General features: G+C 37.5%; 1 protein-coding gene across 1 annotated transcript in view; it reads left to right on the forward strand.

Moving 5' to 3' along the window:
- The first annotated feature begins 10662 nt into the window (after positions 1 to 10662).
- chn2.S (chimerin 2 S homeolog) overlaps positions 10663 to 26168 on the forward strand; it is a 154986-nt gene continuing 139480 nt past the window's right edge. Inside the window, exon 1 of the mRNA XM_018269249.2 lies at positions 10663 to 11167. Coding sequence (XP_018124738.1) covers positions 11119 to 11167 — 49 coding nt within the window. The 5' untranslated portion in view covers positions 10663 to 11118. The remainder of the gene's footprint in view (positions 11168 to 26168) is intronic.

Below are 26168 nucleotides of genomic sequence, written 5' to 3' on the forward strand. Positions count from 1 at the left end.
TATTGAAGTCGAAGTTTTTTTAAAGAGACAGTACTTCGATTATCGAATGGTCGAATATTCGAATGGTTTTTACTTTGAATCGAAGTCGAAGTAAATTCAAAGTCGTAGTATTCTATTCAATGGTCGAAGTATCCAAATAATTACTTCGCAATTCAAACTTTTTGTAAGTATAAAAATTCACTCGAACCTTAGTAAATCTGCCCCTATGTGTTGCTTCCTGGTTGAAGTTCCAATGCAAACAGCAAAATGGATCTTAGGGGACCACAGAAACAGTGTCTAAATCTACTAAAAAAACATTAAGCACTGTATAAAACAAGTACAGGTATGGGATCTATTATTCTGAAGTCCTTTAACCAGAAAGCTCTGAATTACGGAAAGGCCATCTCCCCAAGGGCATAACTACAGAGGAAGCAGACCCTGCAGCTGCGGGGGGGGGGGCAGGAGGTATAGGGCCCCATGAGACCCTACTTAATGAGCAATTGCAATATATATTAATAAAACAGGACAAACTATGGATATTTTGGGGATCCTAAAATAAATTTGCTGTGGGGGCTCACATCATATTTAGTTACACCACTGCATCTCCCATACACTCCACTTTATACAAATGATTCAATTATTTTACAATGATTTCCTTTTTCTCTGTAACAATAAAACAGTACATTGTATTTTATCCAAACTATGATATAATTAATTCTTATGGGGCAAAACAAGCCTATTGGTTTTGTTTAATGTTTTGATGATTTTTTTAATAGGTACCATATCTGTACATTTAGATGACATATATTAGATTTAATTTAACATTGGACACTTGCTACTAATGACTGCATTAGTTGATTGCCACATATATGTACAATTACTTGGAAACAGGGAACCATTTTTTGGTTTCAATTATTATTTGCTTAAAATGGACTCTATGGGAGATGACCTTCCCATAATTTAGAGCTTTTTGGATAACAGGTTTCTGATAAAATGTCCTATAGCAGTTTCCCCTGTGCTTTTTCAATTGATCGCTAGCATATTTCAAAGAAAAATGTGAATGAATTAATTGCGACCAGATCTCAAAAAAAGAAAAGCAAACATCAAATTACATGAAGGATTCAGATGCAACACCACTGACATATCTTAATCTTAAAAGATTTTAGGTAGAAAAATTTTTATTATAATTTTGTGGGTTTTGTGTTTGAAAAATTTAGTTAAAAAAAACATATTTTTAACACTTGCAGGGAACAAAATACAAATATTGATACATGTGCCCAGTTGTGGGAAACGAGACTGTTTAAATGAGTTCACCTGTAAACTACATTTTTGGTATGTTATAGAATTTGCTGTCCGTAGCAACTTTGGTCTTTATTTTTATAGTTCTTGATTTGCCTTTCTTTTCTGCCTCTTCAAAAAGGGGGTCATTAATGAGTGTTTTGTGAGGCTACAATTTTAATTTTATTTACTTTTCATCACCCATCTCTCCGCATTTAGGTCCTTTCCTAATAATATTGCAGTGAGTCAGTCGAACCACTGTCTGGTTGCTAGGATAAATTCGACTATAAAATGAATACCAATTGCAAATTGCGTCAAAGGGCACATGAACCCCTTAAAATAAGACGTTGGCCCTAATATTTTTGTCTTTAAATTGAGCTGTGTCTTTAATTAGTAACCACTTAGCAATCTTACTTTCTCGTGGGAGTTTTAACTTTTGTTTGTTAGACTTTGCATCAACCATGTAGCCGATACTAAAATTAGTGAGCCACAAAGAGAAGTTTGTCATTTTTTTCTCAGGGACTTCCCTTTAGCCAACAGAAAAAAATGTAAAATACTTTTAGCAGCATTTGACAGTTCTACAAATTAAGAGGTGTTTTTTTTGTGTCAAAGTGTATGGTGCAGGCTGGGAAAGTGAGATACAAAGCTCTCTTAATGGTGAACTAAAGTAGGGTAGAAATGTTGTACATTATGTTTTGGGCTTCTGTACCAGCCCAAGGCAACCACAGCCCTTTAGCAGTAAAGATCTGTGTTTGCAAAGATGCCCCAGTAGCTCCCCATCTTCATTTCTGCTGATTCACTGAGCATGATCTGTGCTGCTGTCTGAGCTTAGGGGATATATACAGTACAGAGAGAATAGAAATGTCACAATATAAGGCTGATTAGTAATTAATGCAGATAATTACTACATGGCAGCACACAAACCAGTGCAATTAGCATCAGCCTGTGCTTGATAATTTGCAATGACCCCTAAGCTTAGCTTCTGACCAGCTGCTCAGAGCCCACTGAGCATGTGAGTGTCACAGACACTTTCCAAGATGGTGACCCCATGTGACAAAATATGTCATTTTTTAGCGATATTAATTTTTAGGGTTTAGTTCTCCTTTAAGATTTCAAATGTTCAGTCTCAGTGTTCAGTCTTCAATACTAAGTAATGGGGTCTTAATTTTGCTCCCAGCTAGATGGAAGGAGTGAAAGTTTCAAGTTCACTGGAATCATTGTTTGTTTCTTTCTTCTCAGTGTATTTATGGTATGAACTATATTTCACTGTTCAATCTATTGAGGTTATTTTTGGGGAACAACTAGGAATACATAGTTATACCATATTGACAGAAGCTCGGCATAATTGGGCTGTATGGATTAACAAATTCAGACAAAATAATGTGTTGTGTTTCCATATTATACTAACATTACATATTATGTAAGGGTTAGGCCACACTAGGCGTTTTGGGGAGATTTGGTCGCCTGGCAAATAATCGCCTCGTCTTTGTGGCGAACAATCTCCCCAAACGCCTTCCCTGGCTCTGCGCTTGCTAAAATTAAAAAAACGCTGCCGCTAATCACACGCGGCGATTCGTTTTCCGAAGTCGTCTGAAGTTTCCTCGTGAGGCAATTTTACCTTTACTTTTATCAAATGAGTTGTTTATCATGCCCTGTAATCACATATTTTCAGCATCAATGTGGTTGTAGCCTGATTTGCTGAATTGTAGATTCCTTTCAGCTTTTTCTCATTTTGGAATTAGTAGTCTTTATATGAGGAAACATGCATAAATGGTATAAATATTGATGAGGCTAAAGAGGAGAGGATGAGGGAATGCTGTGAATAGCTATTATTATAAAACTTTGTTAATAGCTTCCATGGCTGTTCAGCTGCAAATGCTGTTACCCTTTTGGTTCAAGGATTAACATAGCAATTTGAGTCTCTGTACCCTTTCTGGGCTCTCCTATGGCAACTGCATACTTGTTAAACCTCTTATTAGGAAAAAATATTAGCACAATTGAACTGATCAAGTGCAGTCAAGTTGTTGAAAAAGTGTACATTTAATTGTAGGTTGGTAAAGAAGCTATGGAGAAATGTACAAAGGTTAAAGGCAATGCTTTATTACTGAAGGACATTGCAGGGTGAAATTGGATATTTGATTTATGTGAAATAATCTTCATTGGTTTTGCAGTCCTCATGACCAATACTCCCACTGCACTCATAATAGCGTTTCCTGCGGCTATGAAAAATGAATGTCAGCTGTATGAGGCTTAACATTTTCTGTTTAGACCGTGTAACATTAAAGGGAATATGGATATCCCCTTCCTTTAACACATAGTTATTTTTGTCAGCAAATATTTTTTTTAAAAGAATGCAAACATTACAGAATATGTTTATGAATGCTAGGATTATCTAGAATTTAAAGGATACCTATATTAGCTAACTGCCAAAATGTTATATTGCAAGGCCCAGTATCTATCTAAATCTAATATTCTTCTGTCTTCTATTGGGTTAAAAAAATCCATCCTATATGGGAATAAAAGCAACTAGGAAATATCCTTCATATAACCCTTCATTACACAGTGAAAGATAATTAAAACATAATAAATCTATAAGCTGGCCTGTTTGGACTGGAGCATATCCTTCTTTCAAGCATCTTGCCCTACCCCACTTGAATACCCTACCTCATTTAAGTATTTAAACCCCATGACCCATTTTCGCAGAGCTTTACAGATATTATACATCATCCACATCAATACCCCCAGTGAAGTTTACTTATAAAATCAGTTATTGTATAATTATGGGCAGGGTTGGAGTGGGCCGGCTGGACACCGGAAAAAAAAACGGTAGGCCCCTCGCTCTGGTGGGCCCCGTCAGCCCAGATCCGAACCCAGATGCACAATTTCCAGATGCTTTCCTGCTGCGGGCGCCCAGAAAGCGTATTGCGCGCACACGCCAGAGCACAGGCGACGTCTCTCCCTGCGGGGCCGCCCAGAAAGTACAGTGCGCGCCTGCGCACAAACGCACACGGCAGCACCAGCGTAGCAGGGGTGGCCGGGTAGGTCTGGAGGGAGGGCCCTAGGTCTGGAGGGGGGGCCCTGGACAGTAGACCCGGGTTCCCCAGTCCGACCCTGATTATAGGCAACAATAATACAATATTTTCAAACAGAGTAATTGCCTGTAGGAGGTGATTTCCTGCAAGCAACAAAGTGTCCTGTGTACCATCAGCCTTCGTTTCTTGAACTGTAGAATGCAGTATGTGGCTTGACAGATTCAAAACAGTTTGGCACTAAAAGATGTCAATATTATTGTGTTGTAGGATTATCGACCATTTTAGTAGTATGAAGTTAAATCTAGAAATTACAGGGGAAGGCAAATGAATTGCTGGATCTCCAGTTTATGTTAAGTCATTGTTAATTGTTCCTGCAGACTCACTACTAGACCTTACAAACAGGCTTTAGTATCTGACAACAGGATTTCTCTTCTGGATAGTCATTTTTCACTTTTCCCTCAGCTATAAGGAATGGCAGCTTTCTGCTTCATGATCCTCAGTGTCACTGCTGGGACAGCCCAACTTCACAACATGTAACTTTCTCCTCTGTGTATGTCCGCTTGGGACCAAAGATGTCTATCAGATTTTTCTCATTGAAATTTTTTCCCTTTTGGATAAAGACTGAAGCAAAGAAATGACAGTTCTTTTAGAGAACACACATGTCAGCAGCAAAAGGATGTTCAATGGCAGAATATGTTCAAATTTAAAATGTGTTTTGAATTTATTTTCTATAAATGATCATGAGACAGGCATATGTTAATCAGATCATATAAATATATGTATATATATTAATATATATTTGTTACTAGAGTGCCTAGTCCGACTGCTTGTCTGTGATAAAAAATGATCATTATAGTGTCTGATGAAACAGAAGCATAATTATCATGACCAATTGTAGGATGCTTCTTTGGTTTTGCAGAATAACGATGCTTGTAAACACTTCTTGGATATGGAAATACTCTTATGGCTATAGTTTTTGGGTTGGCTTAAAATGACAACAAGATGCCAACTGCGGCATCCATTCACTTTAATAGGAAATCCTTGCAACTAAAAAGCACCTATACAAGGGTTACAAGCATTGGACATTCAAATGATTGGGAGCCAGAGGAAGCATTGTGAAAAGTTACAAACATATATATATATATATATATATATATATATATATATATATATATATATATATATATATACACCTTAGTACATATATACACCTTAGTCTAAAAGAAAACGTCATACATTTGTTTAATTTTTAAGAATCTTTATTGGTAAATTAAATGTCACATTTTAGACAAAGTTAACTTGCAATGACAATAACTATTTCATTTTGAAGCCAAAGCCCCTCCAGCACTTTGTGCATAGAAACATTTTACACACTGGCGAAGATGTATGAAAGGTCAAGTTGAATATTCCCTTTAGAATAGCCAATGTTGTTTTTCCATTTGGAAAATTGGAAACATTTTTTTTCAACATTTTGGGGAAGCAACCCACTTTAGACAGGCCTTTCTGTTCAGTATATTTACAAGTGTACAGCTAGAATATCCACAAGCACATCACTATATATCTAAAACAAGACAAACAACCAAACATTTCCTTTTTTCCAAAATTCAATAAGAATAAATCGCTTCAATGTAATATTTTTACTGCATCAATTAGAAGGATGAAAACTTGTACTGTATAAGACAAATTAATGACATAGTAAATTGAATAATGTAACACTGGGTTACCCTTAAAAAAACAATTACCACTTGAAGAAACCAATAAACTACTTTTATACCCAATGTAATTATAAAATGTCTTTTTTTCCAACATGAAAACTCTACTTCACAGATCACTGGCAATAATATTGCAGTAGTAATTCTGAACCAAGGTACCAAATAAATTCCATGGCTTCAAATGTATAGAATAATTCCTACAATAAAAATCTAAACATTTGTCTACATTTTAAAATATATCATTCTATAGCATTTATTAAATCAGTTTACACATTAATCTGTAGTACAGTGATTATTGGACATTTTTCAGAAGGCCAATCTTTGTTCAGAACATACAGTAGCCTATATTAACGGTACAGATACAGAAAATCATTGATGTATGTCCCACAAATATCTAGGACAGCAAATTTGTGTTCATTTCAAATCTCACCCTGACCACTGCTCCAGGCCCCCAGGAGCAGCAGATACACATTTTGGGAACCTTGGATATTGAAGATTCAATAGCAAACACAAGAAAATGCCCAAAATGTTTCCAGCAAAGCATAGACATAATACACTGTACCTGGCAATGTTCAAATATAAAAAAAGTATATATCCTAAAGAGCAATTTAAATGTATGTCTATAACAGAAAAGGCTCATATTTCGCCAACTTATAATTTTCCTTTAATAGGTAATGGGAGCTGCAAAAAAATCAATATCCTTGTACTGGATAACCAATAGATTATTGTCTTAAAAAATATGCATACAAGAGTCAATATTTTTTAGATACAGTAGCAAAAGAATCAGGATAACATTCAGTTGAATTTTTTTTTTGCTTTGGCTGATAAAATAAAATGTAATAATAATGTTTCCAATACATTTTCATTAAAAAAATGTCAATGAACACATATTGGAACTACATTTTCTTTCATTATACACAACATTAATGTAACCATTGTAATTGTTACTAAAAGAAGAATCTATCTGTCCCTTTCTGCACTACAGGTCTGAATTTTTAAATAGTTTCCACTCCAAATACTATGCATTTCCACTGTTCCATTCACCATCTGGCTTCTGCTACATTATTATAGCAGTCAGAACTAGTAATAGACAGAAACTGCTTTCAACAATACTTACATTACAGATAACCAACAAGACGAACCTCTGTTATGTCTATAATTGCTGATTACTGTATAAGGTATCAATAAACTAAAATGAAAAAAGAGCAATAACACTCAGAGAACTGCCATTAGATGGTAACGGCAGTAATTCTACTACATAGCGTGTCCTTCGGGAACAAGTTCAGTTCTATAGCCTCACAAACTAGCCAGTCTAAGCCTAATATTACCATGAACATCATCCTTGGACAAAAGGGAACATGAACATAGTTAAAAGGATCCAAAGTCTAGCACCCAGTCTTAAGACTAGAACAAATACACAAGTAAAGAAAGAGCTTGATTTGTGTTTTGAAGACATGGCATTCTTGTCAAGAACCCTTCGAGGCACATTAGAATTTCGAATTTGGGCGGCAGCTGGGGGTGAGGTGGCAGCCGGCTTGGCCCATCCCTGAGCCAAATCGGCTGTCTGGCTGAGAACCCACCCACAGCACTGTTCCAAGCTCTCCCCTTGGGGACCAACCCCTAGTTTAGCAACCACTTTGCTATGGTAAACAACATTGCCTTTTTCTATACGAAATAAATGTCCTAGTCAAGGGCCTCCGGTTGTTCAGTCCTGTCATACATGATATGGACTGTCAGATATAGATAGAGAGAGAGAGAGAGAGAGAGAGAGAGAGAGAGAGATGGATAGAACCTCAACAGACTACATGTTCCACAAATAAGAATGCTCTGCTCTGCATTATCAGATCTGGTTGGGCAGTTTAGCTAAATCTCATCATACTACATCTGTGCATACAGTATATGTCAGCTCTGGGCCTGTTTATACAGATAATTCTGCAATCTTGTTAGATCTCAGTTGATCTTTACAAACTAAAGTCATCATTTTCCAGTGCACCATGGCAGCAGGTGTATGGGAAATGAAGAACTGAATGTAGTTCCTCTTTGCTCAATCGGATCCTAATATGTGCTGTGCAGAAGTGGATCTCATGATGCAGTTCACACATGATAGTGTTTTCTAACCTGTTTGATACATAATAACTGTATTTGACCACTTTCAGGACAGGCAGGACTTCGGAAGGGACAATAAGTTGACAGCTTATAATGGCCATTTTCAGGCAGTGTAGAATTCAGTCACGGGCTAAGGTTTAGACATGGAGTAGAGACACGATTTCCCTGTAATTTGAACTCTGGAGTATGTGTTAATGTGACAGTGCATAAGCTAGTGTAGCACACCTTAAAGGAGAACTAAAGCTTAACTAAAAATGTAGCTAGAAATGTTGTTCATTATGTTTTGTGCTTCTATACCAGCCCAATGCAAGCACAGCAGTAAAGATCTGTGCCCCCAAAGATGCCCCATTATCTCCCCATCTTCTTTTCTGATGTTTCACTGTACATGCTCTGTGCTGCTGTCACTTACTGAGCTTAGGGACCCACTCACAATATACTGTACATATAGAATATAAATGTCACAATATAAGGCTGATTAGTAATTAATACAGATAATTACTACATGGCAGCACAGAAACCAGTGCAAGTAGCAGCAGAATTCAATCATCAGCCCTGTAGCATCAGCTTATATTACAGGCCAACCTCATTTTCTGCCTGATAATTTGCAACAACCCCTAAGCTTAGCTTCTCAACAGCTGCGCAGAACCCACTGAGCAGACACTTTCCAAGATGGAGAACCCCCTGTGACAAGTTTGAAGTCCTTGATCATTGTTGCTATTGAGAAGCTGAAACTTTAGGTAAACTTTTGGTGCAATAAGTTCATTATATAAGATATGGCATTTTTAGCCACATTAATTTTTATGGTTTAGTTCTCCTTTAAGATGAACTTTTGCTATGGTGTAGAGCAGAGTACTCCAACCTTTTTTTTTACACATGAGCCACATTCACTGTAAAAAAAATAGCATATGTTTTTAGGCCACTGGGAGCTACATCAAAGGGATGGTGTGAGCAGCATGGCTAGGGATCATTGATGTAGAGAGTAATATTCTAAGTTTTGTATTTAGCATTCACTATTTCATTTGGGGGGGTAAAATTATTTAATTTCTTTCTGCAGCTTGGTAGTTAGCAATTTGTAAGTTAGAATGAAAGATGAATAGCAGAACGCCTGAATAGTAAGTTCAACAATACAAAGTAAGAATACCAAAAATACATTAAGTTGGTTATTTATCAAAGGTCGAATTTTAAAGTTATGTGAATTTGAATGTACTCTCAACTCAAACTGGAGGTTATTTATAGCGAAAATTCGCCAGCGTGACGTCATTTCGTTACATTGCTGATTTACTAACTGGCGCTGGCGTAAATTCGCTAGCGAAGTGGACCTACTCTAATGCTACTTCGCACCCTTACGCCAGACAAAGTTGCGCTATGGTGAAGGGACGTAACTACGCTAATTCACTAACATGCAGATTTTACTGAACGTTACCTCTTGAGCCAGACTTGACTTCCCCATCTCAGACCAGACGAAGTGCAACAGAGTAGATAGGGCTTGCTTCAAAAAAAGTTAACATTTTTTCTAAGTTCCAAAAAACGCTGGCGTCTTTTACTTTTTAAGGGTAATAGGCTGAAAAAGATTGTACATTCTTTTTGGGGGTACCCTCCTTCCCCCCTACATTTCCTAACATATGCCACCTAAACTATACAGTGGGCACATGTATAGGGCAAAATAACAACTCTATTTTATTTTTTGAAGCTTTCCCAGGCTTGTGTAGTGTAATGTATTTGCTGCTACATATACGTCTATTGTACTTTAACTTGGCGCCGTATGCAAATAGGTATCACTAGCGTAACTTCGCTTTGCTTGATCAAATAACGGTAGCGCAACTTTCGCTACCTTTTGCCTCCCGGATCGCAACTTTGTATTTTAGTGAATTAGTGGCGCCCTGGCGCAACTTCGAAGGTTAGTAAATTTGCCCCATAGTCTTTTTTATATCTACTTACTATATTCTTCCATTATTACACATTTTTTCCCCATAAAGAAATAGGGAATGACCATGAAATAGGCCAAAAGGTTACAAGAGGCCCACTAACACCTGGCTCCACCGGGAGTTTTCCTGGTATCCTGGTGGGCAAGTCCGACACTGATCGCATCACGTTTTAGGTGACGAAGTATCGAATTAGAACTGTTTCCATGGTCGAGGTGTGATAAATCTCACATTTGAATTCAAACTAGTGGTTTTAAAATAGAAATTGTGAGTTTTGACCAAAAAAAATCTATTCGAAAATTCCAATTTAGCTTTAGAACTTTAGTAAATCTACCCCTTAAACTGAAACCTCAGGTGTAATCTGTCAATTGTTGCTAGGGTCAGTGGCCCTGACAACTGGACAGCATTGTCAAGGACAGAGTCTAAAAAGGGCAAAATAGAAAAGGCAAATAGTTAAAAAGAACAAAAGTTCTTTTAAAAAGTTATTTCCCCATTATCTTAGAAATAGTGACTTGAACAGCTCAAGGTACATCCCCTTCAGGTCACCTGTCTTTTTACCCCCCCCCCAGTGTTTGTTGTTGGCTGCAGGAGAGGAGCAAGTATTGTTCCCAGGGTCTAGGGGTAACTCTGCCCCAAGGAAGGTGCCATTTTCCAGCTATAATCACGCCCCTGGTCACGGTTAAGAATGAGAGCTGTCAAACGAGTGGCTGTACAACGTGTTTAACCAGCGGGCTCCACTTCCCAGAAGGCTCTTGTCACACCAGTAGCTTCTTCTCCCGCAAAGCAAAGTGGGTGCAGCGTGAGAGATTGCTGAGTAGAGGGGGGAGGCCCTGCACTGAATCTCCTCTCACACGAGCTGTCAGTGCCAGAGACTGATGCTGGAGGGAAGACGCAGAGACTTATATAGTGCCGGTCACAGTTGAGAGCAGCGCCCACTAACAGCGTGAGTGACACCTAAATAAGCAGCGGTAGAAGCGCGAACGTCGTGTGAGGGAACAGGAAGTGCTGGGAAAGTAGTGCGAGGCTGGTTAGCGGCTCAGTGTCATGGGCTAAAAAGGCTCTTCTACACTCCTGCTGTCCAGCACCGGGATGGCCGCTTCCAGCAACTCCAGTCTGTCCGGCTCCTCTGTATCCTCAGGTAAGAGGGGGGACATTTCCTGCTGGTGCATCTCGGGGGGAAATCATTGGTGTCTTTCCTCTGCTTAATTCTACTGTGACAACAAGTGACTTTATTTTCCTCCCGGGGACTGTGGGGCTCAGTAGTGCTGCTGCTGCTGCTGACACGTGACAGAACATTGGGCACTGTCCCTGCACCAGCTGCTCTTATGTCAGTCACCAGTGCTGAGTGTTTGCCCATTGCCTCTGCTTTATCATGAGACCTGTTGCTCTTCAGCTGCTCATGAACTACAACTCTCAGTCCCCAGGGAGTTCTATTTATTTAGCAAAAGCTGTAGCCAGGGTTGCACAAGCCACACATCTCTGCCCTAACAGTCCATCAAATGTGTTTGTGTGGGGCGGGAGAGTAAGAATGAGGTGCAATGTTATTTATGCACATAAAGCTGTAGCATCCAGGCTTATATTTGCATTTCTGCCATGCTTTGTGTAGGCTTTTTCTTGATCCCTTAGGTTTGTGTGCTGATTCTTCTTGTTATATTGGTGCACCCCTCCATCATTTTGCCAAGAATGTTCTGTTCCAAGTTCTGCTCCGATGTACAAAGTGATCATTGGCTGAAAAATTTATGGGACTTGCTTATTAGCGAAGGATATGTTAGGTGGAATCATGTTGGGAAGCATACAAGTGGGTCATGTTTTATGGGACAGTGGGTGGCATAGAGGCACACTGGGCACATCACTTGTATAATGGACCAAGGATACAGTAGGGGAGATCACTTGTATAATGGAACAAGGATACAGTAGGGCACATCACTTGTATAATGGACCAAGGATACAGTTGGGGAGATCACCTGTATAATGTACCATGGATACAGTTGGGGAGATCAAGTTGTGCACCTGTTGCTTTAGGGCTAAACTAAATGGGACATTTGGATTTGATTTTGTGGGTCAGACTTTCTCTGACCCTTAAAATTTTGTATGCAACAGCATGAGATATTGTGGGATGTTTTTCTGTAAGTCATAGATAAAGACAGGATTTTATCTTGGATGTAGACACAGCCTGGAGTTTTCCCTTTCCTTCAGGCAAATTGTCTATGTAGATTGCACATCAGATTTTTATATCCCATTATATTATATATTGATATATTGGCCCTTGCCAGGAAGGATACAATCTGATTTTGACAGCAGCCTACACAATCTCCAGTGTAGTTTAGCTGTCAATCATGACCCCTTACTGGCCCCACAGTAACTGCTGGATCTGATGTTCTAACATTGCATTCTAACACAGCATTCTAGTACTAGTGCTGGGTGTAAGGATGGTGGAAGTATTCTGCTAATTTTATCCATTTTATTTGATTATTTCTATATAACCCTGATGTACGGTACAGCCCACTGATGCATATGTGTCTATGACTGCTTTACAGTGTTTTCCTGTATGTGTATATATATATATATATATATATATTTTTTTTTTTTTTTTCTTCTACAGAAGCGTGGGACATGTATAAAAATAAAGTTCAGTAATAGGTGCTAAAATATCTGACATTATTTTTACATGTATTTTTTCCATTAGTGAATCTCCTGTAGCAGCACTGTGAACCACAAGGGATCTGCAGCCCTAAATGGGTGTCACTGATCTGTCCCTGCTCCGTATTTCTAAGGGCTTTAACACGTGGATGTTTTTGGGCATTGGGTTTTTTGGGCATGACGTTTAAAAGCACATTTTTTGAGCCGACTAAGTTTGTTCCAACGCAACCCTCTACTGTATTTTATTGTCTTTTTAATGCCAGTCAAAGGAAATGTAGCAGTTGTGTTTAAAAACACATTAGAACACACAGTGGTATTTGAATCTATGCCAATGCTACTTACAAGAAAATAAATGTATCAGAGCTAATTTATTAACCCGTGGTTTCAAGTGCAAGAGCACTAAGTGGCATAAAACCATAAAATCCAATCTACAGTACATGAGACCTTAGACCCAATACAACTTCAGTTTGTGTAAAATATGTATGTATATTTTTATTTGTATAGTGCTATGTGTGTATGTATCACTGTATCGCAGGGGTTAATACAAGAATAAATACATACCTCCCAATATTTTCGAAAAAGAAAGAGGCACAACATTCGTCAGGTTATGAAAGTTTGAACACATTTCTGTGGTTTTTATGTGTTATAAAAGTTTTGCTAATGAAGGTGAATTGCCCTTTAAGCTGCAAGTCACAGTTTCCCCAAGAGATCTGCTTATCTTAAATTGTTACAAGTGCTTCTTTGCTTATCTTATCTTAAATTGTTACAAAAGTATCGAAATTCTCCTGCCACGTATTCTGGGCTCTCTGCCAAAAGCCAATTAAGTTAGAAACGTTGTATCTTCCGGCTGTTTAGTTCAGGAGATCAAATAGAAAATCTGGACATTTCAGTAACAAAAAAAATTGTCAAGTTGGGAGGTATAAAAAATTCATGTTGGGAGGTATTTAAAATACATGTATGGGACCTGTTATCCAGAATGCTTGGGACCTAGGGTTTTCTAGATCTTTCTGTAATTTGGATCTTCATACCTGGTCTACAAAAAATTAAACATTAGGGATTCGTTAAATCTTAGTTATAATGACAAGCTGCTGGTTTATTATTACAGAGAAAAAGGAAATACATTTTAACAATAATTATTTCGCTTAAATGGAACATATAGGAGATGACCTTTACGTTATTCGGAGCTTCTGGATAATGGAACCCATACGTATACAAAGTACAACTACATTCCAGATTAAATGCTAAGTGGAAGGAGGTCCCTGCCCCATAGATCTTAAGAGCTAACTAGCTGTGTAACAGAAGCAAGTAGGAATATATTAAGTGCTTCAGTTTACAGTGGTTGACACTGCATCATGAGTGCCAGAACTGAGCCAGATGTTATGCGATTTCCCCAAGTATATTCAGCTTGACTTTTTTAATAATATGGTGAATTATTCATTTATGGAAAATCTATGTTTTGCTTGTATGTTTTATGGGAAGTTTTGATTATAATATTTATTCACAGCGTTACTTTGAGCATAAATATATACTTACTTTGGGATTCTGATATGAAGTAATTACAGAATTTTTTTCCTCCTATGTAACTGCTATCTCTGAGTAATATCAGAATTTTAATGGTTGCACCTGTTGACGCAGTAACAGACTGGTTGATAGAGTTTCATCCTTGTACTCAGTACCCACAAGTGTTTCAACTTGCATTTGCCATTCAGTGTGTGTGTGTTCCACCGAATGGCAATACCAGTGCTCATTCATTTTATAACGTATATCTTATCACCATTGATTACCCCCCCCCCCCGAATTGCAAACACAGGGCACAATAAAGCACTTAAATACACTCTGCTACCAGTATTTCATGATTGTCCAAGCTTTAGTACAAAAATAGGATACAATCATAACAATTGATTCATCAATTGGGCAGTTGTTTAACTCTTCCCACGCATAAACATTTCATATGTGTATCTGTGAGGTGGCTTTTTTATGCATTCCACTGCATGGAAACACATTCTTCCCTAGTGGCCTATGACAATGGCGCTGCTCTGAATCACTGAATACAGATGAGGCAAAATATGCAGTGTCTCACTTGCATTCAGCACTTCAGGCTGGTCCTCTCAGGTGGAATACATAAAAATGCCACCGCACGAGAGCACAGAAAAACACGTGGCCTGAGGGCTCATACAAATGCCTGTTTTTTATGTGTTTGACGCAGGTTTGAGCGCACTTAAAGGGGACCTGTCACCCTAAAAATCAATTATTTGAATCTAGTTTCATTCAATCTGGGAACTCATAATTATAGCAAGTAGGCAGGTGCCATTATGTGGACGCTTTTACTAAGGCAAGCCTTGCATCATCTCAAAATCTTCTTTGTGTTCCAGATTGGGGGACTTGATGTCCATCCCCATGCACTGGTTTCAGAATTACAGTTCATGGGAAAGAGAGGGGGGAATATGAGTGCAGTGACATCTAGGAAGTGCTGGATGGAAAGTGAAATTAATTGCCTGCCCGCCTCTATGCCTAAGGCATAGAGGAGGGGCAGACAATATTTGATTGACAGCTGAGGTTTTTAAACAAGTTTACAACAGCTATGAATGCTTAAATAAAAAAAAGAATTTGGGTTTCATGTTTAATTTAAAAAAAACTTTCATTATACAGCTTTTTATGTCTGGGTGACAGGTCCACTTTAAACGCAATTGCATTTCACTTCCATTATATTCTGCTTGCTTTTACTAGCGTTCAGAGTTGTGTATTACTCAATTTGCGTTTCATTGTGTTTCTTTAGACACACCCATGCTGCATTTTCTTGCGTTCGATGCAATAAAAGCAATATAATAAAGGCTTGCATTTAGAACTGACAAAAAATAGTTTTTAAAAAAAAAAAAAAAAATACATATAAATGCAATAAGTGAATTTGTTATGGTCAGCGTGCATTTTAAAAACACCTATTTGTATTAGCCCTAATATTGCATTTAAAGGGGACTGCCACCCACACATAAAAAGCTGTATAATAAAAGGCCTTTACAGATTAAACATGAATTCTCAATTCTTTTTTTTATTAAAACATCCATACCTGTTATGAATGTATTTAAAGATCTAAGCAACCAATCATATAAACGTCCTTTGCAGATTAAACATGAATCCTCAATTTTTTTTATTAAAACATCCATAACTGTTATGAATGTATTTAAAAATTGAAGCTGCCAATCGTATATTTCCTGCCTCTATGCCTCAGGCATAGAGAGGCGGGGCATTCAATTACATTCACTTTCCAGTCTGCACTTCCTAGATGTTACTGCACTCCCCACATTCCCCATCCCTCCTCAATGTCTAATGGTGTAGCCATTAGACATTAGACATGTGTGGGCATAGGCATCAGGTTCCACATTCTGGTACATATACAAGATTTTGGGGATAAAATCAATGTTCCAAAACGTGCTGTGACTGTGAATTCCAAAAATGGAATTCTGGGATTTATATAGTGTACTTTAAGTAAATTTTATTTTGCTGAACTAAAATGATAGAAAATTATTTGAAAGGTCCCCTTTGAAAAAAAAAAAGTTAGCAGTAATTTTGGTTACTGCTAATGTAATTTTTTTAGAGAGACACTGATTTGAGAATGGAGTTGTAAATCCCAAAATTACTTTTTGCCTATTCAGTGTATTTCATTTATCAGACATCAAATTGGATCTTGTCGGATGCAGACATAGCATGCAGCGTTCCCTTCCGGCAGGGGTGTCATGCCAGATGACAAATCTTCCAAATAGTTTTCACATCAGATATTTGTATCATTCCCATTATATCTTGAACCATGCAACTTAATCTAACTTTAGAAAAAGAAAGTTAATTAAGCGCTAAATTGTGTGTAGTAACTTGATTGGAGTGAAGTCAATAATTCTGTGTTTGCGCTTCCCTACAGAATTGTTGACTACATCCAACTTGTAGTATTCATTCTGTCCATTGGATTTGAGGGGCTCCCAAACTCTCTAGAGGTTGTCCTGTTTTACCAATATATATTAAAATTACTTATTGATTAGGGTTTCCTGGGGCCCTATAACTCCTGGGCCCCTCTGCAGCCGCAGGGTCTGCTTCCTCTGTAGTTACGCCCCTGATTCTATCGATCTGATCTATAAAATCTCCTGTGTAGTTTTAGTTCAGTTCTAAGGCCAGAAGATAGCATGGCGACGCATGGGCTGTTTTAGCAGAGTGGGTTATATCTTACAAAAGCATTTGATAAAATGAAGAAGAAATCATGGTTATCAGTCTAATATACCTGGAGCTGCAAATTATAAATGGGTGCTTTTCTGGACATTTGGGGCCCAGGTATGTGCTGCAAACCTGTAATTACCTATACTTGTACTGTGGATAGTTAGATTTAGGATTTATGGTTTGCTATGCCATCAGCAGCTTATTTTCTTATACTTGCTGTCCAGATAGGGAATATCTTAAATTTGTCATGGCTTACAAGTCTGCTGATGCTAATGCAAGGTGACTAGTCTGCTTGACAGAAAGGAAAGAGATACTTCAGGTAATTATCAGAAAACGTGTTTCTGTCTGAAAAGAAGGAAGACAAAACTATTTGAAGCATATTTTATACAACTTTACTTTTCTTTAAATTGCTATTTTTAATATATTTTTGAAATGTCCCCTATCAATAACAGGGCTATAGCTGTTTAATGAATGCTAGCACAGATAAAGATAAATAGTGAATAACTGTGTTACAGACAGCAGACAGGTCCAGAAGGAAAGAATGACCTTTAGACTTGGCTAATTAGACTATAAATAGAAGCTGCATTTTGTAAACTTTGGAACATTATAAGATCTACTCCTTATACCTCTCACAGTAAAAGGGTAACTATATTATATTTTGTGTTTCTGCTGGAATCCTGTATTACAGCCATACTGGAATACATACAAGAAAAGAGAATATAAAGTAGGAGGTTAAGTTCTCTGTTTGCGTGTACTGTATGTTCACTTCCTTACAGTATGTGCTTCATTTATAAAACAGGTCTCTTAATTAGTGTCATGTTTTTCCACTGTTTTTCTAATTAACTTTCATGGAAGTTCAAAAGATGAAAGTTTCAGTATCTTCTATTTAAAATTGAAATCTCACAAAGCATTGAACTTTTCATTAATTATACCATCTGGAATTTGTTGGCCTGTTATACAGTGTCTGGATGATTATATCTGTATGCATCGGGATGTAGAAGGTGACCTATAATTTCAGTGGGCTGACTTTTTCTTGATTTCAGAATATTGGACAGGATAGGAAAAACCTGTGCCCACCATGGAGGTGCTGTAATTTCAGAGTTCCACTGTGGACTGGGAGTCAATAGACATAGCAGAGTTGCACCTAATGAATAACCTGCAGGTGTCATGTCGATAAGCACAGGAAATAATACAGTTCCAATTCGGGACTTTTGCATCTGATTTGTCAAAACACATACAATATGAGCCATTGCACATGTTTTGGTGCACCAGCTACATCAGCTTATATGCAACTCCCCTTCATCGCCCACTTACACTGTAATTGTAACTGCATTGTAGGTGAAAACATGGCAAATTACGAAATTGTACACTTCACTTGCTTTTGTAAATGAGTTTTATACCTTTAGAATTGCTCTGGTAATTATGTACAGGTATGGAACTTGTTATCCAGAATCCTTGGGACCTGGGGCTTTCTGGATAACGTATATTTCTGTAATTCAGATCTTCGTACTGTAAGTCTACTAGAAAATCATATAAGCTTTAAATAATAGGCTGGTTCTGCTTCCAATAAGGATTAATTATATCTTATTTTGTATCATGTACATGGTACTGTTTTATTATTACAGAGAAAAAGAGAAAAAGGAAAGGAGAGAGAGAGACCACCCCTATTTGCAAAGCTACTTCTCAGTTCTCACTACTCACCCTATATATATATCCTCTCAAAAATTACTATCACTTGGAACTATGCAAATATTGACTACTTTGTGGCTTTGCATTTTGCCTTGTTTAAATTCTGCGCACTATGCTTAATGAAGGGAATAGATTCCCAAATCTCATATCTCCCCAGACAGTAGAGCTTATTCCCAAATTCTCTAAATGCAATTCTGCATTTCAATAGTGCCAAGTAGCACCCAATGTACTAAAATGGAAGCAAAATAGAACCCATTTTGACAAATGGTGGCCAAAAATTATCTTTTAATATTTATATGCTAGTTTAGTCTTTGGCACGGGGAGGCACATTTATCAAAGTTCAAATTCATGTGAGTTTTTAAATCCTCCCCTAAACTCCCATAAATTCAAAATTCAACCAATCGAAATGTATTAATAAATTCAAATTTTTTAAACTCGGATGAATGGAATCGACCCAAAAACTCGAATTTGATTCGAATTTAAAAAACTTGATTCGAGTTTGTTCTCCGAAAAAAACTTGAATGTCAGGAAGGCAGCAAACAACTCCAAATTGATCCCTGGACATAAATAGCAATTTGGCAGGTTTTAGGTGGTGAATAGTTGAATTTGAGTTCTTAAAGGGCCAGAGTAATAAATCTCGAAAATCTAATTAGAATTTTTTGAAAAACTCGAATCGAATTTTAATAACTCCCTAGTCAAATTTAACAGTTTTGATCCTTGATAAATCTGCCAACAGTGTCAATAATAACATAAGTTTTCAGGTCAGTTGTGACTATGGAACCCTGAAATTACTGCTAGGTCCAGGCTGCCAGTAATTCCAGGATATCCTTGTGTTCATGCAAGAGCGGGATAAGTGGGTGCTTTGGCATGTGCCTAAAGTTGCTAAGCAGCATGTATATATGTCCCTATAAGGGGTTGGTAAAAGCCCATACATACACATAGATGTTTTAAGTTGTCTATTCAAATGCACTTTTAACACCTCAAATGCTCAAAATGCATGTATTGCATTAATGTTTTTTTCACAAAAGTAACCTTTCCACATGTAATTTTCTATCTATCCTTTTAAAAATTGCAATAAAATATTCTTGTTCAAGCCCAGTCGACTGAAAATTTGCTCATCTAACCTAACGAACCTGCAGTACCAGTATCCAGTATTCTGTGCTAATGTTTGTTCATTCAGTCCCTGTTCAGCTGGGCTAGCACTCCATGGCTTTGCTGTATTAGTATGCACTTACTGAGCATTGTTTGTTTGCTTATGACTTCTTATTCAGCATGTGTATTTTGTTTTTCATTTATTGGCAGCTACCACACAAGATTGACAATCCTTTATATTTCTAAATGCCCACGTGGATTCCTTGTATAAAACAATGAAAAAGAAGCAGCTAAATGGTGCTGAATAAAGTGAGATTTCTTAGGAAATCTAACGTCTCCTTTATTTGTTACAATAAGTATTTAGCCACGGAAACAGGCTTGCGGCTTTTTTTTAGTGCAAGTTATACTATGTTATACCATGCCCCTTAGATTTCTTGTCAGATTCAATGTTTATGTCTATTTTTTTTATTCAGATCCCCTTGGAGAACCAGATATTTGCTCAGGGACCCTTTAGCTCATAACAAGATAAAATATATCACAAACCATTGGCATATTAGTCATTTATCCAACGTTTTGAAAATAACAAGGATTTTAAATATGTTTTCATTCCCGGTATTATCCTAATAGACCTTCAAACTAATTTTCAGGTATGTACTGTAGGAGAAAAAAATGAGCACTCTTCCTTAATCTGGTACTTGCCTTCAACCTGCCTGCCAATGTTCCACTATTTTTGCAGCTCCTCCACCAAGTTCTATTGCTAATTTAGGGTACATGGGTCAGTCACTGTGCCTTGTGCCCAGAAGTAATTTTTTAAAAAAAACAGCACATTTATACTAAATAGCTGCCTTTTTCCTTGCATATTTTCGAGAAGATATGTTTAGTCATTTCTCATTCTTCTGTTTACATGTGTAGAAAAAATAAAAAGCAGATCCCATTAAATATGCAGGGTATACAGAGGGCAAAACTAAAGCATTATACACCTTCCCACATCATCACGTGATTTTCACATAAGTAATACCCTAATATCCCATTCCCATTCATAGCAATACATATAGCATTTTTGAAAACTGAAAAACTGGCCAAAACCATTCTTTGTGCCTTTGCATGAAATATGAAAATTCTGCTGAGACTTTCATATGGCGAAGTATCTGTGTTTTCCCCCCACATAAAACACCAGGATTCACCTTGCTTCCACCTTGTTTGTGCGCAATCCCTTAGTTATATCTTAATTATCAGTGGGTGGGGATTTTGGGTGCCTATCTATTATTGAAAAAATGCTGTTAGGAGAATGCCAGAGGCTGCCCCATATTCCAGTTCATGATTATTTAGAAAACATAAAGTTGTATATAATATAGCCTTTTCTTGTTAAAAAGAGCGGATGGCTACTGCATGGTTTTTCCATTTCAAATATTAGTATTGTTAGAAGCTTGAATAATAGTGAATGGTTTGGTCCTCTTGTGGTGTCTGGAAGACAATTGCTTCCTGACATTAAAGGTGCTGTATGTCAAACGTCTGTTAGAGTTGGCTGCCAGGGAATGAAAGTAATTTCTCTTTTATAGGGCAAGTAATCACAAAATTTTCCTCTGTGAATTAGTTTAACAACACAAGTCAGCTGTGCTGTGCCCTTTACCATTACAAGACAAACCCTGAAGCTCCAGGATTTACACAGTGGCTTGCTTTAGGGCAAATTTATGGGCAAATTTATTCGGCAGGTATAGATTTGCAGCGAATTTCCAGATTTCGCTGACAGCAAAAATTCACAGTGGAAAAATTTGCTGCAACAAAAACATTGTTGCTCGTCAAAATTGTTGCACGTCAAAATTATTCAGACGCCTGTTGACTTTAATGCATTTGCACAAAAGAGTTGATTGTGTAAAAATTGTTATGCGCATAAAAATTATTCGGATGCCCATTGACTTTATTGCATTTGGACAAAAATAAAAATCGTCACTCGTGTCAAAATTGTCACGGATCAAAATAATTTTGACGCCCATTGACTTCAACGTGTTTTGCTAATTTTTCACCATTTCGCACATTTTTTCAGAGTTTCGCAAATTTCTTGGCGAAGCAAAATGGGACAGATTCGCCCATCACTAGCCTGCGTCAATTGTCACAGCACAGTTGCACCAAAAGTATAGGTTGCACATATTACCTGCACACCAAATGCTAGGATTTTTTTAATGCAATTGTTTGCAATTGTGCTGATTTAATGCATTGGCTGAAAATAGATCAGGCACAACTCCCCCTGGTGACTGCAACAATGCTGAAATTTAGGGGGATTGTGGGATAATAACATGCACTCAGAATAGCCATTTTAAATGACCCCCTACAATCTCCTTGAAGCTAAAATGTATGTTCTTGGGGTTCCTCGCAACTGGACTTCCTTCCTGAGTCTAGGATCTGGCACAGGAGCTGTATGACTTGTATAGTAGGGTTCGTGATACACATTGGTATTCTGATTTGTCAGTGCACTACACAAGAAGATAGCCCTGGAAGAAAGGTTGAAAATAAATGCCCATGTCACTTAGAAGAAACTTGAATCTGTATCTTGCCACAGGACTCATGTACCATTAAAGTGAATGGCAAAGGCAAAATATGAAATACTTTTAGCATTCTAAAAAGATTATTTTTTTATGTTACCTCTGGAGAAATTGTCTATTATAACTACAATCCTGGGAAAACTGGCATAGGATCTAAAAGGCACCTTCTATTGTACATACCTGGAGACTTGGGTTTGTAGGATATTTCAGAGATACTTCAAAGCTCAAGAGAGATGAGATGTAAGAGAATGTGGTGGGGAAAAAGGAAATGTAGGCCATTTGTTTGTTGAGCTTACAAAACTACAACCATGAATGTTTTTAATCATGTGCGCCTGCAAGGTAACAATGCCGTCTGTCTAATGTGTAAAGCTATCAGTCATGTGTCTATACCATTATGCCAAGTGCTGTCAAACATTTCATGACAAGTCCTTTTGCAGTGTGGTATTGAAGTTGCTGATCAATATGGTCATTACATAATACATGCACCCATGAATGTTGCGTAATCAATATTGAGCTTTGGACTATGCATTGAGCTTTTTACATTTTCTGCACTAGGCTTTGTATGTTTTTGTAGCTGGCCAAGGGCATTTGTAGTCAGATTTAACCTTTGCTTTGTGAAAGCAAACACAAACCAGCTGTAATTAAGATTTAAAAGCAATGAAGTGATTGTGACATTGACTATGAGAGTATGTAATATTGACAAAAAGTAAATAAGATGTATATAGCAGAAAATTATTTGTATTAACTGTTTCCCTGTCTCTTGCTCTGTTCTGCCCTATGCTCCCTGTGTGTGTCATACTTTGCCTGCCCTATGCACCCTGTGTGTGCCATGCTCTGCATTAGATGATAGGATGAATAATATCTAACTACTGGCAAATTCTGTACTGTTGATCTTTTGTTTTAATATTATTGTAAAATAATGGAAGTGGTATGTTGGACTTGGAAAATGGATAATATCAATGATGTAAGCCTTTCACCAACTTTCAAATTGTAATTTGTCGGAAAATCAATAAAAATTATTGAGATAAAATTTTTTTTTATAGGGCTAAAAAGGTGTGGTTCGATTGTGGAGTCCTACCCTAAGACATGTTTCCAATGACTGGCATAATACTTTTGTTTGTTGCTTATTATCAGTAAGCCAGACAGTGAATAGAAGTGAAAGCTCGGGAGATTGGATTGCAGGGAATTTTCTCGTAGTGCTTGAATAAGCTGAAATGTCCGATTTTAAGTTCTGTGACAATTTTCTGACAAAAATGCATTAACATAGGTTACATCAGAAATCTTACGTCTAAAAGTTTCAAAGTTTAGGTGAATATGTCAGACAGAATGTCATAGAATCCCCAAATAAGTGGCATATGGCACTTTATAAATAGTGAATAGTTTGGCAAATATAAGCAGTCAAAAAACATGGACATAAATGTGTTTTGTGAGTTATTACAGCAGCCACTACCTCTTACTCTGGTGATTAAATAGCAGAGCAGTAACCCATAGCAATCAAACAGAGATTTACTTTTCATTATTCGATCTTCAATAGACCCATGGAAGCTAATTGCTGATTGGGTGTTATGGGTTACTGCACCAAGGCCAATTTCACTGTTATAGTAAATTAGCCAAAGTGTTTCATTTTAATTATTTAGTTAATAAATTATTTAGGGATTTAGTTGTATAGAGCATGTAATATAAAGATGCTAGCTGCCTGAGCATGAGATTGAGAAGTGCACTCTTAAAGCAGAATGTCTTCTGTGATGTGATTGTGTGCCCTTTCTCAAGTGCAAGGCAAAACAGAACACAAGGCCTTTATCAACACACCCCTTTCTTCCCCCCCATCAGTGCTTAGGTATTAAATTAACAGAAAAAGCTGTGTCTAAAATCTATTCATTATAGGGTTGCTGCCTCACCCCTGTAAAACCTAACACATATGGAATACACAGCCTGCAGCATGCATCTAAATGAATTGCTAATTAGCCATGCAGGCTATGTATTCCATATGTGTTCGGTTTTAAAGGGGTGAGGTGGCAACCCTAGTAAATTAAAATAGAGTCCAATCCATAGGAAAATGTCCAATTAAGACACGAGAGTCCTTTGTCAGAGAGGATAAATATCCTGTGATAAGTGTGTCTCAGTGTTTGTAACAGTGTCCATTAATACTACACAATAATACATTTGTAACAAAGTCAATGAAAGTGATATATTTGTGTCCAATCTGCTGGAAAAAGAAGAGATTACCACAAGGTACATACAAGCAAAACAAAATATCAGATTTAAGAAGCCGTACACCAGCACTTATTAGCCTTACCAGGATCTGTATTCATCTACAGTATGTTATGTCTGGCCAACATAGCCTATATCACAGGGACATTTCAGTGAATATACAACATACATTAAACTACAGGTGGCATAGCTTGTAATGTTATTATCATGACTTTTGGTGGGGGTGTAAATTATTGATTATTGAGGAGCAACAATTGCACCCTAGACAAGGGTACATCCCATACTTTGGTTTACCCCTGAATTTAATTTCTTAAGCTTTGTATCAGAGGGAAAGAGCATGTCTTTTAGGTTACGGCCACATTTAAAGCAGAACAGAGGTGTATATGTGAACAGGTGACCCAACTGCCTGTCTGAATTAAAGGGGACCAGTCACCCAAAAAAATTATTCAAAATCCTATTTTATCACATTAGTCAAGCAAAATGAACTTAAATTACAGTGTATAAATTATTTGAATCTTGTTTCCTTCAGTCTGGGAATTCATAATAATAGCAACCTGGCAGGAGCCATTTTGTAGACACTGTTATTAAGACAAGCCTTGCATCATCTCAGAATCTTGTTTGTGCACTAGAATGGGGGACCTGATGTCCATCCCCATGCCCTGGTTACACAATTAAATGGTGAAGAGAATGGGGGAAAGTGGGGAGAGCAGTGACATCTAGGAAGTGCTGAATGGAAATTGAAAGCAATTGTCTGCCCCGCCTCTATGCCTAGGCATAGAGGAGGGCAGACAATATTTGATTGACAGCTGAGATTTTTGAATGAGTTTACAACAGCTATGAATGTTTTAATAAAAAATATAAATTGGATTTCATATCTAAATTGAAAAGGACTTTTATTATTCAGATTTGTGTGTCTGGGTGACAGGTCCACTTTAAAGGTCATTATTCATTAATCACTCTTTCCATTTTGCCACTATGTTGTTTAAATGGGGATACAAAATGTATACTATAGGTGACCATATCTCATGATTTTTTAACCAGTAGACTATAATGTGGGAGATTTTCAAGCTCCTCAACGCTTTATTTGTCAATTTGGGAATGTATCCTTTCTCTAAAAAGCTCTTTGTAAGAACAGTAGTGGCCTCCATTTAACTTTCAGGCCTAGACAATATTCTTTTGGCTCTCACAAATTGCTAAAAAGCTTTTAGCATACAAAAGTTTTTTTTTTACTAATGCACAGTGTGGAGAGAGGAGGGGGCAATGGTGGTTAAGGGCGGCTTTTTTGATACTGGGGTTTAGTTCTCATTTAAGGGTAAAAAGGCACATGAGGTGGTCTGGATTTGCCTCTCCATATGCTTTCATGGTGATTGTTTGGTGCAATCAGACAATTATCAGCTGAGGAGATCTAGGCCATAAACAAATATCATGTAAGGATGTCTGCAAAGTTACTTTGGTTTGTGGAACATTTCAGTAAAATGCTTGTTGGCTTCCCATTGACGTGATCATTTTCCACCTGAAGTTCAGTTGTAGCCTTGGTGCACAGGCATCTCTGAAGTTGTCCTTTATCACTACAGTTAGATCTCTAGAGTGCCTTCCTGTCAAGAAGATGACACACTATAATACTGTTTCAATAGATAATAGAATATTCTGTACATCCACCGCAAAGGATGTAACTAAAAGCATTTTTTCCCCTTCCCCATACAGACTGGAAGTTATTCTGTTGCTATTACAGAAACCCATATCAGTATCTGAGGGGCTAGAACTAGG

Source organism: Xenopus laevis, chromosome 6S (assembly GCF_017654675.1).
Source record: "Xenopus laevis strain J_2021 chromosome 6S, Xenopus_laevis_v10.1, whole genome shotgun sequence".
Taxonomy (NCBI): Eukaryota; Metazoa; Chordata; class Amphibia; order Anura; family Pipidae; genus Xenopus; species Xenopus laevis.